Here is a 20016-nt window from a genome sequence, read left to right on the forward strand (position 1 = left end):
AGGTTAACCTAAGCAATGCAAGCTTTAAGCCTTCAAGCATTTACTTGGTCTCCTATGCGCTGTGTATTCTCTTTTTTCGACTTGATGCCCCTAGGATCCAGACACCAAGTTTATGATACACTGAGTTGTTCTATTGGCTTGTCTTACAAGTCTGTCATCTGGGCAGTCGCTTACGTGGTTTCCTTATCTATATTCTAAATAGTGTCTATTTGCGTAACTTGAGAATAAAGTTCAGTATGTTTGAACTAATATTTGTCCTAAGGATTCCAGCCGAAAATGGGGTCAATGTTTGGCAGGCACAATAAAAAATTGTTGATGTGCTGTGTACACTGACTACTAGCTTCGAGAACATGGAAAATTATTCAATTATTATGTCAAATTTCTCATACTTGATTTGTCAACTTTTTTATCCACTTGAAAAAAAAATCACCATATTCATCGGTCAAACTAGACGCCCATTGGGCTGATTCCGATTTGAACCTGCTCAGAACCACTCCAAGGACTTGATTTTGGTTCAAATTTATCGGTTTAATTTCTTTTAATTATTTATTTATTTATTCTTTAAATGGGAACTTCAGTTTGGCTTGAAATCAAACTAAACAATTCTGATTTAATTTTGTTCTGGTTCATTCACGGTTATAATCAAATACGAGTGGCAAATGGTATTGCTGGAAGGTGGCTTGATAGAGACCTCTTGCTTCAAAATTAAACAAAAAGTAAAGTCAAAAAGAAGATTCAACCATCAGAATTATAATATCATTCCAATTTAATTTTTACTATCTAATCTTCCAATTTGATGATCTCTGTAATGACCCTTTTGCATTTTCATCGCCCTATAATTTAAGTAGTCAATAGATTTGAGGTATTTGTTTAGTTGGTCTAATTATTCTACATCATAATTAGCTATGGGTGTTTGACTAATACTTATTCACTGACGCCAAATCAGTTGTCATCTTATCATACACTGAATAATAAGTGTGTGTATATATAATTTTTTTTAAAAAAAATTAATAAATTGCATTCTTCTCTCTTATAAAATAAACATATGGCTATTAATCTAATAGCAATATTATCATATATATATATATATCATTTAGGAAAAAAAATTTTCATTTCATTTTAATTGTTGGTCCATTTTAAAAATAATTTATATTTTTTATTATGTTAAAAATAATATAAAATATTAAAATACATATTTATCATCATATATATAATAAATTTTTATAGTATTAGTTCTCTCAAAAAATTATAACTTAATTATACTCAATTATAATAATTTTTAAATATATAATATGATAGATAATGAGTATAATTTTTTTTAATTAATTTTTATATATAGCATTGGTTCATTAAAAAAATATTTTTTACTCCATCCCTACTCCTTCAGTTGGACAAGGTAAAGAGAGTTATGGGAAAAAAATAATTGATTAAATTTATAATTTTGAATTCTAAAAAAATTTATAATTTTGAGTTTAATTATTTTTAATTGTCAAATTCGCCTTTATTTCGTGTAAAAAAAAAAAAAGAAGACAATTTTCAGATAAAAGGACCATGTGAATTTTAGTGCTATTCTCTACCGTACAAGAATACTGCCAAATTTGCACTGAAGACAACATAAACAAATCTTGTACGTCCAAAAAGTGATCCAAGGGTAATGTAAGAACATCAGTGGAGCCCACAAATATCAGCAATCAACTTGGGCTAGCATTCTATGAATCGCAGTACAGGTTTAATTTATGATTAAATTAAAAATTAATTAATCAGTTTAATAAGGGTTTAATTTTTCATATTTAAAAAAATAAATAAATAAATTACAACTAAGAGAAGTCTATAAGGTTTATCAAAACTCATAGATTAATCCTGATGTAAATTTGATAATAATTTAATTATTGAATTTTATTTCTGTTAATAATTTAATTTTTATATTTTATTTCTATTAATAAATTGATCTTTAAAATTTAATAATTTTAGAAATTATTTTTTAATAGAAATAAGATGAAAAAACTAAATTATTAATTAAAATAAAATTTAAAAATCAAATTATTACCAAACTTAAAAAAAATAATATGTAAATTCTATTAAACTTGAGAAACTTCATTGTAATTTTCTTTAAAAAAAATTATATAAAGAAGCAAGCATTTATTGTACTATATTCTTAAAATTAGAATAAATTGACCATTCAAAATTTGTAGTTTAAATTGAGCTATTATGTATGCATTTACCTATTTTATAATGCAATTCATTAATTATTTAAAATAAAAAATTTTTATTTAAATTTGATTTATTATAAATTTAAAATATAAATATTTATAATTAATATATTTAATAGATAAATTTTATCATATGAAATTAATCATAAATTAAATTTTGATAAGAAAAATCCATTCAAAATCATCAACCAATGAAATTCCACTTAAGAATTTAATTATTTTGCCCATTCATTTCATCCATATGTGTTTCCTCCATCACACAAAGACCAAGACCATTGGATCATGATAGCTGGATGAGCATGATGGCAATCATTAATTAAGGATGAAAGTGGACCCAATTCATTTCTTTAGAAATAAAAGAAGATGGGAAAGTGAAATATTATTGAAAAAATAAAACAAAATAATTAAGGCTATTTTGATAATATTATATTAAAACAAGGGTATCAAAGGGAAAAAAAAAATTCAAAATTTGTGCCTTTCACTCTTTCACCTTAGCTGGCACATATTCTAAGAGACTTTTCCCTTCAATTGTTGTTGAAGATTTCATAAAAACATTGAGTAGCCTTCACACTACCATTTTAACTCATTTATTGCATATGGATTCCAATGCTAAAGTACAGTGTTGAAGAGCTTATAAATGATGTAACTGTTTAAATTAGATAATGAATTATCATAAAATTTGAGTTTAGTAATATTGAAATCGCCTTTTAAAATATAGAGTTTCGAGTTAAATTTTAAAATTAATGTAAATTTTACTATATAAAATATGTGAATTTATGTAATTAATAATTTATAATGCACAATTTTATCAATCGAAAATATACTTTATAATTTTTTTAAATATAATTGATTTTGATTATAATTCGGACTTACTATCTTTCAATATTGAAAACAACTTTCCTATTATTGACTTAAGGCTAATTAATCAGTAAAGAGAAACTATTAATAATGAAAAATTATTAATAATTAACTAGAATATAATTTAATAATTAAATAGAAAATTATATATTCAAAATCCAAATGATAGGTCAATACCTTATAAATAAAAGACATTATATTTAGTTCCATTTATTTCACAGAAAATAATTTATATATGAAAAATATTTTTTTTTAAAAATATTTTTTTAAAAAATAATTTTTAAGAAAATATTTTTCATTAACTTATTTTTCTAGTGCCTTAAATATTAAAAAATGTGAAAAATAATAATTCAAAATTAATGAACATATATATGAATGGGTTTATATATATATATATATATATATATATATATATATATATATATATATATTATTGAATTACCATTTCATATTAAATGCAAATATAAAGTAATCATTTTATTATATAATTTCCCCTTTCTTTCTCTCTCCTAGAGCAACTAAACTCTCCACCATGCATTCACCTGTCACACACCCACTGCCACCACCAACACTCCAGTGCCACCATCTACATCCCACTAGTAGATCTCCCATTTCCATTTCAACAATTCAACCACAATCAAATGCCAAATCTAAATGCATGCAATAGAATAAGAAATCCCAAAACAAACACACAAGATAATAAAATACTCAAAAGTGATTGGTGATATGCAAACTTGACGTGTTCCTTCTAAAATTACAAAATCACTTTCTACACAAAATGGAACATTACCCCTCACAACACAAGCCAGGTTTAGAACCCCATAATGCGCACATTCATGTTTGGGATGCGACACCATTTCCTAGAGGTTGTTTTGCTCCAAATCCATGGAGTTTAGGTGGCATGGAGTGGGGTTGGGCAGTGTGGCACCGTGGGGAAGGGTAAAAGTAAGATCTCTGAGAGGTAATTGTATAGTAAAATGGTGATTTCATATATATAAGTTATATGAAAAAGCAAACAAATCAGATATAGATAAATATTAAAAACTATTAAGTAGTTATTTTTTTACTCATTATTAGGTAGTTATCATTTGATGGGATTTATTTATATACGCTTGTTTATATTTTATTAGCTTGTCATTTCCTGTAAGACATTTAATATGAAATTACTGTGCGACTTGTGAAGGTGTAAATGGGATAATTTTATATTTTTTCTTATAGTTAATAGTTAAACATAACAAAAGGTTTAATTCATTGATAAAATTAAATAATATGAACTAAATAATTTAATTTTTATAGAAGAAAGATTGACTCGTAGCAGTCCTTGTCAAAGAATCGATTTAGCCTGATTTTAAATCAGAATCACTGATAATTTAGATTTTAGATTAGAAAATTAAAATCAAGCCATAGATATCTTATTATAATTTGATCAATTTTAATAGATGAATTTTTTTCAAAATTTTTATTTTTTAAGCAAGAAAAAAAATTAATTTTACTTAGAATTGAACCTACTTGTACTAATTCTAATTGAAAATTGATTTTAATTAATCTAATTTTAATATTTTTTATCCAATTTTAATATCAAGTTGAATCAATTTAATTTCATTTCGAATTTATCGAGTTAAACAGTAAATCCCCCTTTGGAAAAAAATGATGAGATTAAGGTGACGTGGCAAAATCTAAAGAAAGGAGCAGAAGCCGAAAATGGGAGAGAATGTAGAGAAGCGAAAGGCCACCGTCAGCACGACTTTTAGGAGGCAGTACAGCTTCTTACAGAGCCGTATTCTGATTCTGACACAAAATTAAGGAAAAAAATATTTATTTTTTTATTTTTATTTTTATTTAAAAACCATAAAGAAAAGAATATAATTTGTCTACGACGCCGACTACCCAACCAAACCGAGCTCTCCCAGCTCAATTCATCATCTGGTCGACTTTTCTCTGTTCTCATTCCCTCTCCTTCACTTCTACCCACCACCTCTTCTTCATCTTCTTCTATCTATCTCTCTCTTCCTTCAATCCAGTCTCAGGTAATATCAGCTTTCTGATCTCTTTATTTGTTTATGTATTTCTTAATGCAATCCTTCAATTGCTGAGGTTCTTCTGCACGTTTTTGTTCTTTTTTCTTGTTCTTTAATTTTTTTTTTCTAGGTGGGTTGTTTCGATCAGATCTTTTGGTGATTTGTGAAAGGAATTATACGGGTTTTAGTGGGTTTGTTGTTTTGTTGGATGGAATATTAGTGTTGCTTTAGTTATGCTGGTGATTGGTTTAACGTGCTTGTTAATGTTGTTTGTTTCGATATTCGATTTTGTTGTTCATTTGCTGTTTTAAATAGGATGATTTTGTGTCCTTCTTCTCTGCTTTATTTCACTTCATTTTGCTGGAAAATGGTCAAGTTCAGAGATCATGCATTGAATTGATCTTTAATTTTTTTTTTTGAAAAGAAAGAAATTAATGAAGCCTCTTAAATTTGTTGATAATTCGGCTTTTTTAGTGTTGATGTTAATGTGTTTCATTGATAGATAGGTGGCTATCAGATTGGATCTAAATTCTTGTTATGTAAAAACCAAATTGTAAGCTTAAAGTCAAAGGATCTAAGCCATGGTGTTTTGTTGAAGAGTGAGTTGTGCTGTTTTTGAGGACTGCCTAGTTTTTTTAAAGAAACTGATGTAGATTCTTTTGTGGGTGTTTGCAGAATTTTGACAGAGAATGTCAGGAGGTGGTACCCAAAAAAGCTTAAGGAAAGCACTTGGGGCCCTTAAGGACACCACGACTGTTTCATTGGCCAAAGTCAATAGCGATTACAAGGTAGGCTTAGTTATGAATGATTATGTGCTTTTGCCTCTGGTGAATACAAGTTTGATTTATGTTTTTCGTCCTTTTGGTTTGTTTTTAATTTTTCAGGAATTGGACATCGCTATAGTTAGGGCCACAAATCATGTTGAGCGGCCTGCAAAGGAAAAACACATTAGAGGTGGACTTTCTCTTCCCTTCCCTTTTTCTTCTCAAAGATAAAAACTACACATTTACTCCAGTAATAAGTTTGGTGTACTGTATAATTAACAATTGATGAATGGGTGAGCTTACGTGTTTGTTATTGATTTCATTTCGCAGCCATTTTTGCTGCCATTTCAGCTACTAGGCCTCGGGCTGATGTTGCCTATTGCATCCATGCTCTTGCCAGACGATTAGCAAAAACGCACAACTGGGCGGTATGTGCATCACATTGATAATATTCTGTTATGGAATAGCTGTGAATAGAAAGTCTTGAAGCAAATGAAAACCATTCTGTTGCAGATTCTCATTCTTTGGTCTTAGAAATTAGGATCCCATGAATCCATATCACTACTGCTGTTCATGTTCGAAGTACTTACATATTTATTAGAATTGATGTGTATGATGTGGAATAACATTAGGTGTAGTAAATGCATATATGCTGACAAGTGGCCAGACTTTTTCTAATTCTTAAATTTAATAAGTTGATGTTTATTATGAACTTGATCTGGATAGTCATTGGAATGCTGGAGGATCCTCTGGGTAATAATTTGAGTGACTTTATTGTGTACCTGGCTAGGTACGTTGATGTAAACAAAGCCAACATGCCAATTAAATTTCAATTGGACAAATATGCCTGGTGGCTTTGATGGTTGGTGCCTTTTATATTTTGTGTGAGATTTTATTTGTTCCTTTCTAGGAATGAACAGAAAGTGTTTTTCCCTTTTCAAATGAACACACAAATGAAGATTTTGGTAATATTTTATATCAAATTTGTGCATTAAATTTGTTTCATATTTCGTTCATCTACCATTATGTCCATCTTGCTCTAAACAGGTCATTGTAATCATGGTTTCAAATCGTTGTCGTAGTCGTGGTAGCGGGTAACGAAAACCGGCCTGTAACGGCCATAATGTAATGGTATCAGCCTGACACTACGCAAATTTTTTTGAAAAATTTACAAAGTTCATGAAATGACTATATATTTGTAGATACAAATAAAATTAAGATACTCAGCTATATAATAAGTACAAATACATAAAATAAACCTATAGATCTATAAACTAACCTTTCAAACTATAAACTTAATAACAAATCTAAGATCAACAATAATTTTTTTCAACAAATATGCAAAATAAAAAGGCAGATAATAAAAAGAAATAGGAACAATAGCAAATAACACACGTTTTTGCAAGAAGTAGCTTTGTAAAATAAAGTGCAATTAATGATATTAAATTAGCAAACAATAAGGGAGAGATTTTGTAGAAGAAGAAAAGAGAAAGTTGGGTGAAAATGAGAGAATATGGAAGAAATGTAGCTGTGGCATAGAAGTATACATAGACAAAGAAAAGATAATAAAAAAACACTGTTTTCATGTGAATGAGATTGCAGTAGAGTTCAAAATTGATGTAACAACCATTACGACTGTTACGTAACGGTACATCTGCAACTAAAAATTTGCCTATAAATAATGGTGTATGGCATAACAGACCCTTCCAAAATCTACAAATAACGGCCTTTACGTTACATAATGGCGGTTATTTGAAACCATGATTGTAATAGTGTTTTTATAGTCGTGTAACTTTCAGATCATGTCAGCTTTGGTTTATTTTCTCTTATTTTTAAGTCCTTTTTTAACTAATCAAACCCTGTGTTTCATTGGCTTGATTGCTCACTATTTGTTATTTTTGGAAATTGATGATTCAATAGATTGCATGTTCATATAATCATGTCATACGTAAACATTGTACATGTATCTGTCTGCATTTCACTATAAGATTCTTACGTAACTGTTGGTTGGTTCTTAGGTTGCATTGAAAACTTTAATTGTTATTCACCGAGCTTTGAGGGAAGTGGACCCCACATTTCATGAGGAACTTATTAATTATGGCAGAAGCAGGAGTCATATGCTTAACATGGCTCATTTCAAAGATGATTCCAGTCCCAATGGTATCCTACTTTTCAAGAAAAAAATTTTCTTCTCTTTGAAATGATTATTTTTGTTAAGTGATTGTTTACAACATCTAGTGTTATGTCCTGAGCAGCATGGGATTATTCTGCATGGGTTCGTACTTATGCCTTATTTTTGGAGGAAAGGTTGGAATGCTTCCGTGTTCTGAAGTATGATGTTGAGACTGATAGACCAGTAAGATTTTTTTTTTTTTTTTAAAAAAAAAAAAAACTGTGACCTTTGTTATCTTTGTTTTCAATTTACTGTTATTAAATTATTTGTTTTCAAGGAGAACTAATTGCTGTTTTCCATCTCATAATTTGATGATTGATATGGGCAATAGGATTTTCAATTTCCTGGATATTAGTTTCTGATGTGGTAAAAAAGAGAGGACTCCATGCTGGAGAGAAGTCAATTAAGTGAACTCTAAGATATGAATTAGTTTAAAAACTCACATTTTAGTTAGATTATTAGTTGTATGCATATTATGTGATGTAAATGCCTTATTTTTTAAAACAACTGCTACAATATATATCTCTGGTATGTGCTGGGCTTAGTTTTATATTATAGCATCATATAACTTAAAAATTTGTTCTGAAGGCTCACCTCTAATGTTAAAATTTTTACAGTTGCATATTTCATTAATTTTTTTTTCCCATACCTTTTGAGTATTATCACATTTAGTTATTTACATTTGCAAGTTAGGAAATTTTGATTGACCGAGTTAAGATGTAATTCTTGCAACTTTATTTCAGCTCCTGTCATCATCAGATAATGAATTTGTTTGTTTGTTACCCTATAATTTTGTTAAATTCAAAGGCCCTCTGGAGATGTATTGATAAAACTTTGATACAGAGGACTAAAGATCTGGATACTGCTGAATTGCTGGAGCAGCTGCCTGCTTTGCAACAACTTATTTTCCGTGTTCTTGGTTGTCAGGTAATTATTATATCTTCACAAATTAGTTTGTTGGATTTATGCTATATTGTGGCATCTCATTGTTAAATGCAAATAGTTGTCCTAACTACAAATAAATATAAGCTTCAGTTTTCCATCAGTTCTTTTTCTTTTATTTTTCAATGAGGAATTCTTGCATCTCATGTGCAGCCACAAGGGGCAGCAGTTAATAACTTTGTCATTCAGTTGGCACTTTTGTTGGTAAGTGGAGTTTGTAAATCTTGCTTGTCCTTTGTACTAGCTGGATTGATGTGGAGATGTCACTCACTTATTGTAATTTGTCTTCTCATCATCTGTCAACGACAGGTTGCTTCTGAAAGCATTAAAATCTATCAAGCTATAAGTGATGGTACTGCCAATTTGGTTGACAAGGTGATCACTAATCAGTGAATTTGGTTTTTAAGATCAGAAGCTAGGACCATTCAGAAAATCATCTACTTACCATAACATTATTGATGGCAGTTCTTTGAGATGCAACGTCATGATGCCTTGAGGGCTTTGGATATATATAGGAGGGCTTGTCAGCAGGTAATTTTTCAGGAGCCAATGACAGTTAAATCTTCTATTATTCTTGGTGAAAAAAAAAAATATTTTGATGGGCATGCTTTTGAATTATCAATGCATTCAGGCAGAGAGACTCTCAGAATTTTATGAGATATGCAAAAGTATGGATATTGGGCGTGGAGAAAAATTTATTAAGATTGAGCAGGTTCATACTCGCACTCTTGGCGTCTTCTGGAATTATACTTATTTGTTATTCTACAAAACATTTCATAAATAAATTTTTTGCTGATGATGAAGCCTCCTGCGTCATTCCTACAAACCATGGAAGAGTACGTGCGAGAAGCTCCACGGATGTCCACAGTTCACAAAGATCAGGTACAGAGAAGCTCTCTGTTTAATGGGTTTGTTTTGGATAGGAAGATCAGAGCTGCAAAATAACATCAGATAACATTGATTATTGGATACTATATAAACTGTTCAAAATAGTCATGTACAGAAAAAGCTATGTCTAGTTGGTTTATTGGCACTGCAGTAGGACATTTTGAAACATTAAGCTACTGCTCACTCTTTTTCATACTGCATGAGGTATTCTAAAATTGTAATTAATGTGATGTTGATTTTTGGACACTAAGGCATCATTTTGTCAAATCTGTATTTTCATGAATCAAAGACAATGGTGTAAGTGTTAATAAAATCATGTGATGTTGTGCATATGTGCCATTCCTCGTAATAACTTGTGAAGGTCTATTTCTTAGTATGTGTCCAGCAGGTATCCACATTTTGTTGGCAGTTATGCCCAGATCTTGCAATAATTATTCCTTGACAACATAATCTTTACTCGAGCAGGTTGCTGACAATAAAATTGCTGCCCCAAAAGAAATCTTAGCTATAGAGTACAAAAAGGAGCCAGAGGTGAAGGAGGAGCACCCACCATCGCCACCTCCACCTGAACCAGTAGAAGTTGAAGAGCCTGTTGTTGAACCACCTGATTTGTTGGTAGGTTTATGAAACTTTTCATTGAATGTAGCATATTTCTCTTGTGGGAACATCCTGAACCTTTTGCAGTTTCCTTACATGCTGCTCTTTCCACTCATTTGATTGCTAGGCGTTGGATGATCCTGTTCCAGCTGCTTCAGAACTGGATGAGAAGAATGCCCTGGCTCTAGCTATTGTTCCAGTTAGTAAGTTGTTTCTAGTGGTCTGTCTTAATTTTTCATGTTGAAGTGTGGCCCAAAATTCAAGAACTTGCCTTGATTTGGGGTTCACAGTATAAAAGCAGCATATGTGCCTTTTGTTCCTAGTATAATGTTGGAATTTAATGATTGGTCTTAGGAAGAGTTAAGTTTTCAAAACATCAAGAAACAAAGAGCATTGATAAATGTAAGGAAAAATTTTCCATGATCATAGGGAATTCCTTTGGTTCTTTCATATCTGCAAAAGTGAAAAACAAGAGTCATGAGAGAGGTGCTGGCATGGCCAGCATGCCCACTCCGATGCTCAAGTCGGATGGCATATTGAAAAAGGATTGCAAAACATACATCTCCCTGATAGTGGAGACAATATAAGCTTTTATAAGACGGTGTCCTGATAGGATTAGTTACCTTTTTAGAGATACTCTTAGATCAAAGGAGTTCGGAAGAGTAAATTTTCAAAATATCAAGAAACAAAAAGAAATTAAGAGCCTGAATTTAAATTAGGAAGAGTAAATCTTCAAAACACCAAGAAACGAAAAGAAACTAAGAGCAGGAAATTAGATTTCAATCCAATTATATTGATAGTTTGTTTACTGGAAAAAGTTAAATTTTAAAATTTGTTTTTGCGTGGTTCTGCTGTTGCAGCTGACCAACCAAGTACAACTCCGCCCAGTCAAGTAAATGGTACCACAGGATGGGAACTGGCACTCATTACAGCTCCAAGTTCGAATGACAGTGCTGCAGCTGCTAGCAAACTGGTACTAATGCTATTAGTTATCCTATTTCTTTATGTCTTCTTGGAACAACATCAGTTGGATGTTAACTAGCATAAACTTAAGTGCTCATATGCACAAAATGTTGATCTTGACTGACGTAATTCATTCGTTTCCATTAACAAGGCGGGAGGGCTAGACAAACTCACATTAGACAGCCTATACGATGATGCAATTAGACGAACCAATCAGCCTGTGAGCTACAATCCTTGGGAGCCTTCCGCAATGGCTAATCCCATGATGCAAACAACTGCATATGATCCTTTCTTTGCCTCCAATGCAGTAGCTGCACCTCATTCAGTGCAGATGGCTGCAATGACCAATCAACAGCAGGCTTTCATGTTGCAGCAACAGCAGATGATGATGATGATGGGACCACAGCAACAGCCTTCAAATCCATTTGGCAATCCTTATGGGACTAGCGTCCATCCATATGGCTCAGGTATGCCACCCGTTCAAGCCTACAGTCCATATTCAGGCTTTAGATAGATGCTTTGCATGTGAGGAACATTCTTATCTGGAAACACTGGGAAGAAAGGAGATGGGGCGAATTGATCAACTTCAGATTTTGAGATTGGGCAAGACTAAACAGTTGTGTACCATATATTTGTGCATGTGCAGTAATCAGTTAGAATGAGATTCTTCTTCTTCAATAATTAGCGGGAGGAAAGCTTTGGATTAGTGATTATTTACATTGATGAAGGTTAGTAATAAACGCTTTTCAGACTACCATAGTTTCATCTACCTGCTTTATTGTTGATTAAACTTAAGCAGGAATTATACCTCGTTATTCTTTTCCCTGTTAAGGTTGACTAATAGATGATAGAAATGATTTATGATATTTGTGATTATTACAACATTTATGTAATGAAGAGACAACACGTTTGATTTGTGGCGCTTGGATTCTTTTGGTCTTTTATAACAATGGTCTTCAGTATCTCTCATTTATTCTTTTCCTGTGAATTGATGTTCTAATCTCTGTTGCATCCACATTAATTGTAGCATATTAGATAGAAGTTTTGAGTAAGAAACTGTAGTTTTTGTGCTGCTACGAGTTTGATAATTATCAGTGTCAATTTTCTGCAGCTTCTTGAAGCCGGAAGTCCTTAAAAGGGGAATCAGTACCCCCTGTTTGAAATTGAGGTTCAAGCCTATATTTTTTTTGTTGGGCTTGGGGTTGCGGGGCTGGAAAAATTATTTAATTATTTTAAATTTTCTATAATTAAAACATATCAAATGATCATTGCCAAATAAAACAAACAATCAAAGTTGGTATTTTTCCTTTTATTTATTAATTTAGTTGTTGAAGAAATAAATTGTAAAAAAGAATGGCTGGTCCTGGAGCTCTGAACAGTGAATGAGGTTTGTATAAGTATCCTAATCCAAGCATGAAGATAGACCAGCAATGGTTGAATGGTTGATAATGAAATGAAAAGGGCAGCGATGTGGAAGTTGATACGACATCGCAATTAGCAAAACTCCTTTCTTTTTTCTTAATCACAACACTAGTGACAATTTACATTAGCAATGCTGTTGTTTATTTGCTTCATTTTAAGACAAATTTCGTTTAATTTAAGAATACACCAATTTACCAAAATAGGCAGTCGGTCTAGTTTTATTTATTTATTTATTTTTTTCCCTTCGAAAGATAAGAGATATTATAAATGGGGAAACAGTAGATGGCCTAATGCTCAATTACAAGAGCTACAAAGAGTCTAATCAGCAGGCTTAAACCAAAGAAGCTCAGCTTTGAAAACAAACCAATCCATAGCTGCAGGAGAGGCTTCTAAACCCAATATACATTAAGCCTATTACAGAAAATCCAACATAAAAGAAGCTCAGTTCATAAATCAAACCCTAAGACTCGACCACAGCAAGGGTGGGGTAGAGACTCTAGAATTGCAGACGCCAGGAATTACAATACCCTCCAAGTAGCCCAACACTAAGAGTTCGTTTTGGTATGAGGTTAATAAGGGTTAATAATTAACATTGTAATTTTTAAAGCTGTTTGGATACTTTAAGGTGAGCAGGTTAATTTTTAACCTCATTAATATTTAACCTCTTTTTAAGGGTTAAATATTAATCTTGGGGTGGGTAAGTTAATAGAAGCTAAATACACTATTTATATATTTATTTTCTATTTCTTCTCAACTTATTTTATTTTTTGGTCCTTTCATATCCAAAAACTCTTCCTCTCCTACAACAATAAGAAGGTACGATTTTTTTTTTCAATCACATGAGCAAGATTATAAATTTTATGGGTGTAAAAAATATGAATTTCTATCTTGTCTATTCCATTATGAGTTAAAAAAAATTATATATATATATATATACAGATCATTTAACTGGTTCCCAATAGAATGAAGATAACTATTGGTCCAGTTGTTCTGCTGGATGATATTCTCAAGATCTCTCTCAGTATTTTTCTCATTTTTAAGTTTGAAAAGAGAGGCTGTGAGGGTGGTTTTGTGGTGTTTAATATGGAGTTCTCATCCAACTTCTTCTTAAGAAATTTTCTGAAGAAGAAGAGAATGAACCCGAACCTGAAACCGAAATACCACAACTAGCCAATATTTAAGATATTCCAGACAATTTTTTTTCAATTTTAAAGCAAGTCACTTCCTAAAAGTATTTGGTAAAAATAATTTTAAAAATTGCTAATGATTTTCGATTGGATACTATTGCTCTCTTTGATATAGGTGCTGACCTTAATTGTACCAAGGAATGAATAATTCCAAAAAGATTTCGAGAAGCCACCACTGAGCGGCTATATATATATATATATATATATATATTCAATTTTCCTTTACTTGCTATGACCTAATGAAATCTGTATATATAATCTGCAAATTGATGAAATTTTTTGTTTTTGTACTATACCAATCAAAACATACAAGTATTTCTTGATATATATATATATATATATATATATATATATATAAAATAAATCTTTTAAATTAAATTATTTACAAATAAAAAATTTTATTACCAAAAATTAAAAAAAATAATTTTGATATTTGTTATTAAAATATAAAAAATAGATGTTTTATATATTTTCATGTGAGCTCAATTTTTTAACTTTGCACCAAACATCATTAATTATACACCATTAAATATCTTTTACTCCCTTAATAATTACTCCCTTAGATTTTGCAAGGTTAACACTTAACCCTCAATTTTTTAACCTTATACCAAACGCACCATAAGAGTAAGAAGCTTCCCATAAAATTAATATAACACGACACAACATTTTCTAGAGGCTATGCCGATATATACAAGGCCAGTAAGGGTGAGCACTATTTGATTTGAACTGAATAAATCGAATCAAATCTCCTTAATTTAGTAATTTAGTTTGATTTTTAAGATAATTCGGTTCAGTTCGGTTCTGTTTTGTATTTTAAGAATTTCGATTCTTTTAGTTCGGTTAGGTTGTGGAGAGAAAAAAATCAGTTGAATCGAACAGAACTAAATTAATTTATTGATTTTTGAATTGATTTTTTTGTAAGGAAATTATAAAGTATATGTAATTATATATATATAAATTATTTAATTTTATTAATCAATAATTATTAGGTTCAATCAAGGTCAAAATTAAACCAAATAACTTGAAAATTAAGTTTAAATGAAAAATTCCATTCAAACTTAAAAACTGATTTGTTCAAATCGAACCCAATCGAAATAGAGCAGTTCAATTCGATTTGAACAGTTCATTCATTTTAGTTCAGTTCAATTTCTAAAAAACAGTAATTATGTTAATTCGATTTTGATGATTTTATTCAGTTTAGTTCAGTTTGAACCGAATACTCAACCCTAGAGCCTGGACAACCAAAAAATTCCTTCACCATTTATCATCGCTTTGCTACAAAATCAAATGGATATGTACATCCTAGCCCCAAAATCAAGGAGGAGAATCCACTTGTGAAATTTGTCTTCTACCGAGGGAAAGATGATTAGTGAGTGTTTGGTTCACTTTTTTAATGCAGTTGATAACTGATGAACACCTAAATAGGTGAATCAAAGTATTTGGTAAAATGAAATCTGTCTTCTACCGAGGGAAAGATGATTAGTGAGTGTTTGGTTTATTTTTTTAATGCAGTTGATAACTGATGAACACCTAACTAGGTGAATCAAAATATTTGGTAAATACTGATAGACAACTGATAGGATAATATACTATATCCTTATTAGTCATTTTACATATAATAATAATAGTTAGATATAATTTTATTAAACATTTAAAATATATCAACTACAACCAATTATCAGTTATTAGTAACTGCTATCAGTTATTTACTATTAATTATCAGTTATCTGTTATCAGCTGTATTCAATAATTAAATTAAATAGATCCTAAAATAGTATAGGGATATAAGAAAAATGAAAGAAAAATGAGAGAGTTTTCTTTCACTATAATTTTTTTTTTTTTTTAAATTTCACTATAACCATTTAGGACCTCTAAAATGCATTTCTACATATAAATATTATATATTTAACAATTTATATATTTATTTTAGTTATATGTATATATAATTATTTATTCATTTAAAGTGTTGGCGGGCTTACTAAGCTAGGATTGCCATTAATAAAATTTGGAAGAAAAAAAATTAATTATATAATAACAAAATTGAAAATTACGCAGTTGATGACGTGGCAAGATCAAGCCGAACTGGCAACAGAAATAATGATTGTTGGATGAGAATCAAAGAGAATAATGAGAAAAGCAAACACCTGGACACCAAAACAGCAAGGCTTTGGTTTCTGCTTCTGCTTCAGCTTCAGTTTCAAGTACATAATCTCCTTCTAATGTCCCTCTGAGAAATCCCTAAGTCAATTCCACCCAAAATGTCTTGGTTCTTCAACTCTCTACAATACGACGATCCAGACTCTTCTCCTTTTCCATCATCACCAGCGCCCCAACGCCACGCACACGATAGCCCCACGATTCGCGGCGGGGGAGTTAAAGAGGATTTTTCTGTTATCGGCGAGTCTTTCGCCCGCCAATTGCGTGGCGTTGCCAACTTTCTCGCTCCGCCTCCATCACCGCCGTCCTCTTCACCCTCCCTAGATAAGCCACCGCCTTCTTCTTCTTCTTCTTCTTCTTCGTCACAGTCGCAGGCTCTACTTGGGATCCGGAATGATCTTGCTGAAATAGGAGGTACCTTGAGGAGTGGTCTTTCTCTTCTCTCTAGTAATAAAGCGGTTAGTGAGATCTCTAAGTTTACCTCCAGCTTTTTGCAATTTCAAAGTGGCAATAATGACGAAGAAGATGAAGATGATTATGTGCCGGGAATTACAGATGAGGTTATTGGTTTTGTTCAGGAGATATCGTTGAGACCTGAATGCTGGACTGATTTTCCGTTGTCACTAGAAAATGGTAATTTTATTTGTTTAATAAAATTCACCTACATTTTTATAGAATCTTTTTTTTTTTTTCGGTTGAGAGAGAGAGAGAGAGAGAGAGAGAGAGAGAGAGAGAGAGTGGTTGTGAAGCTTTCCTGAATGTTTGTAATCCTCTGTCCAAGACTGCTGGTTCATCTGGTATATTTGGAAGTTCATCTGAAAAATCTAATGATATGATGGGTTAATTTTTGGTCTTTTTTCCCCATATTGGCCTTGCGCATATTGTGTATACTGTGGTTAATTACATAATTTTGTCATTGAGTTAGTAGGATACCATATATGCGTTGTTTCTGTGCCTAGAAATATAGGCTTTTATATATTAGTAAAACAACACAAGTGAATGAATGAAATGTGGCCATTGAGGATTTGTGTTTATGGATGTAGGTTATCTGGCCAAATTTCATAAACCTTTCTCTTATTGTTTCTTTCATAATAATTTCAATTTTTTTTTATCTTATTTCACATTTTATCATATTTAAACTCATACTTGAGTCCAAATGGCATGGATATGAATGAAAATGCGGTTAATTCTGGTACTATGGGTGTGGATTTCATGAGTCTTTGTTTTTGTATATGATTCACCTCTAGTTATTTTGCCGCCTTATAAATGAGATGTCCTTCACTGTCCTTGAGAATTTCTTTTGTGGATGGATTGGTACTTCCTTGGCGTCCTTCAGTTGCATGGATACTTATACCCTTTGATTTGATCATTGGAAAAAAAAAAAAGAATTAAATGACATTGAATTTTGGTCTGTTGTATTGCAGATTTCAAAATGTCTGATGCTCAGAGAGAACATGCTTCAACTGCTGAGCATATGGTTCCTAGTCTGACAGCTCTTAGAGCTAACCTTCATAGTTGTATGGAGGATGAACGATTTTGGATGATATATTTTATATTGTTACTTCCAAGACTGAATGAACATGACTCTGAGATTCTATCAACTCCCCAGGCAAGAGTTTTTAATTTCCCTTTATTATTTATTTATTTATTTCAGTGCTATCATATGTTTTTCTGTTCCGCTAAAATTGTTGTATAGTAAGTCCTACAAACTATGTGCAATTGGTCCTACATTTGATCACATGAATTTGATCGAAGCACTACCTTTTCTTTTTAATTGTTTAATGTTTTCTCTGATTACAAGTAACAATGGGTTGTTAAGCTTCTCTGACCATATGTGAGTGAGACTGTGATGGATGCTTGTTATAATTGAATTGTGGAATATGATAATCTCCTACATGTATTATTTTATTATATATTTGTTATTAAGCTTACCAAATATTCTAATTTCTAGCAAGCATAAGCAAATATCATGTTAGGTATAGCTGCTGCCAAGAGCAACTTCTACGGAGGTTAAATGGTTGTGTTTGTACGATAACATCTTTGAATGTCTGAGCTATCACATTCAAGGATTATGATGATCTCCTTGAGGCCTGGACTGATGATTGAAATTAGATCAGGATATGATTAATTGGTTACCACCTTCTTTTGTGCAATATGGCTCCATTTTCTTCAATTAGATTTTTTTTTCCTGTCTATGCCTTGATTACAGTGACAGAGATTGGTTGTTAAAAGATAATAGAAGAACAAAAAGAAAGAGAGAAAAGGAAGAGGAGGGAGATCGAGGGAGGGTTAGGTAGGAGAATTCAGACACATATTTGGTGGTTGGTCAATTGGGTATCATGGGCTCAGTCATTACATCTTAACTCAGCCCTGGGAAAGTGAGACAAGGTTTCCTAATTTAAATTATGGAAGTTTACATTCTGTTGAGGGTTTTTCTCTTGGTTTTCTATTCTTCATGATATTGATTTTTACAGTTTGCTCTGTGTTTCCTCTAAAATTGGTAAATGGTAATTTACTTTGAGGTCTCCAACTTCTGGGTTCCATAATGATAATTTGTTGAAAGAATCAAGGTAAGCTACTCTATCTACCAGTCGTACTTAAGTGGTGTAAAATGCTGTTTCTCTAGGCATATTTTTTTCATTTTTGCAAATAAGTTTGAAGATTTGCAAGTTCTAAATGTATGTTATTGTCAATTAATGGACTATTGATTGGGTTCTTCATTTGATTATGTATCATGGAACTTGAGATCCATTTGTAGCTACATCACATAAGAAATCTATGTCCCACAAGATTCCTATGTGCAGTAGCACTGCTATCTAATTAGTGTGGAGTACTGTGTTTTGATTACAATGTTGACTTGCAGATAGTTGAAACAAGAAGTGTACTTCTGCAGAACCTGCAAAACAAGAGAAATGTGGAAGTGGAGAGCTCTGAGAGTTCTGCTACTATTGATACATCTCAAGAGGGCATCAAAGTCAGTGAGATGCAAGAGGAGAATATCCCATCTAGGGAAAAGGAGGTCAGTTCCATTGTAAATGCAACTGGTAGGTTAGAAATTGATGATGACGAGAATGCGGAGCACTGGTTGAAAGAGAGAGAGATTGATACTGGCACAACCCTGGACAGACAGAAAAAGCCTGAACATGAAGAGGATGTGTCCTTTAGTGATTTGGAGGATGATGATAGTGATCTTTCTGGTAGAATATCTGGATCTAGGCAAGGACGGCGAATTATTAGGGCCCCTTCACCCAGTGATTGGGTCCAACTGAATGAAAACTCTGAGACTGGGAGTGGTGCGCAAAAGGCATGGCAGTCTCTTTCCCGTGAGAAAGATTCTGATGGTGAGTCCAATGATTGGCTTAAAGTTGATGATTTTGATTAGTGAAATCAGTGACTGTTTATTGCTGATTTATTGTAAAGTTTTATCATTTTTTTTTCAATGTTTAGTTTCTGTATTTATGGAATTCAACCTGTTACATAAGCATGTTTAAACTAATAATTCAGTCTTTATAAAGCCACTCTTAACTGAAGGATGATATGTTGGAGTTCGTACGCATGAGTAGAAGTCTTTCTTGGAATTGTTGGAAGAAGTTAAAACAGATCTAAACTGCCAATTTTTCAATGAAAGATGATAGCCAACTGCCATTAGATCCAAACCCCCAAAAAGGATTTCAAAAAAAGAAGTATGCAGATAACTAGCACCATGCTTGCTAACTAACTTCTGCTTCTTAAGAGTCAAACCATGGGCAACAATCAAGGATTTCACAAACAAAAATGACCATCTCAGTCTCATGAACAACAACTCCTGCGTCTACTTCCAGCATATCCGATACTTTC

At 31.9% G+C, this 20016-nt stretch overlaps 2 protein-coding genes across 2 annotated transcripts; both read left to right on the top strand.

Annotated features, from left to right (window-relative positions):
* Positions 1-4878: 4878 nt before the first annotated feature.
* LOC110660058 (putative clathrin assembly protein At5g35200) lies at positions 4879-12375 on the top strand. Its single transcript, XM_058132131.1, has 16 exons — positions 4879-5095; positions 5762-5874; positions 5971-6040; positions 6181-6278; positions 7869-8010; positions 8106-8206; positions 8867-8950; positions 9119-9169; positions 9275-9340; positions 9431-9496; positions 9597-9677; positions 9770-9847; positions 10319-10468; positions 10578-10653; positions 11311-11423; positions 11565-12375. Exons 2-16 carry the CDS (start codon positions 5776-5778, stop codon positions 11925-11927), a joined length of 1638 nt encoding a protein of 545 aa, XP_057988114.1. The 5' UTR covers positions 4879-5095; positions 5762-5775; the 3' UTR covers positions 11928-12375.
* Positions 12376-16148: 3773 nt separating this feature from the next.
* On the top strand, positions 16149-19678 carry LOC110660057 (uncharacterized). The gene is made up of 3 exons (XM_021818212.2): positions 16149-16812; positions 17604-17788; positions 19043-19678. Exons 1-3 carry the CDS (start codon positions 16281-16283, stop codon positions 19559-19561), a joined length of 1236 nt encoding a protein of 411 aa, XP_021673904.2. The 5' UTR covers positions 16149-16280; the 3' UTR covers positions 19562-19678.
* The last annotated feature ends 338 nt before the right edge of the window (positions 19679-20016 follow it).

The sequence above is a fragment of the Hevea brasiliensis genome, chromosome 13 (genome assembly GCF_030052815.1).
Source record: "Hevea brasiliensis isolate MT/VB/25A 57/8 chromosome 13, ASM3005281v1, whole genome shotgun sequence".
Lineage (NCBI taxonomy): Eukaryota > Viridiplantae > Streptophyta > Magnoliopsida > Malpighiales > Euphorbiaceae > Hevea > Hevea brasiliensis.

Coding starts and splice junctions, on each gene's coding strand:
- LOC110660058 (XM_058132131.1), top strand. CDS start 5,776: ATGTCAGGAGGTGGTACCCAAAAAAGCTTAAGGAAAGCACTTGGGGCC. Junction 9,170..9,274: donor TTCAGTTGGCACTTTTGTTG/GTAAGTGGAGTT, acceptor TGTCAACGACAG/GTTGCTTCTGAAAGCATTAA. Junction 9,678..9,769: donor AATTTATTAAGATTGAGCAG/GTTCATACTCGC, acceptor CTGATGATGAAG/CCTCCTGCGTCATTCCTACA.
- LOC110660057 (XM_021818212.2), top strand. CDS start 16,281: ATGTCTTGGTTCTTCAACTCTCTACAATACGACGATCCAGACTCTTCT. Junction 16,813..17,603: donor TCCGTTGTCACTAGAAAATG/GTAATTTTATTT, acceptor GTTGTATTGCAG/ATTTCAAAATGTCTGATGCT. Junction 17,789..19,042: donor AGATTCTATCAACTCCCCAG/GCAAGAGTTTTT, acceptor GTTGACTTGCAG/ATAGTTGAAACAAGAAGTGT.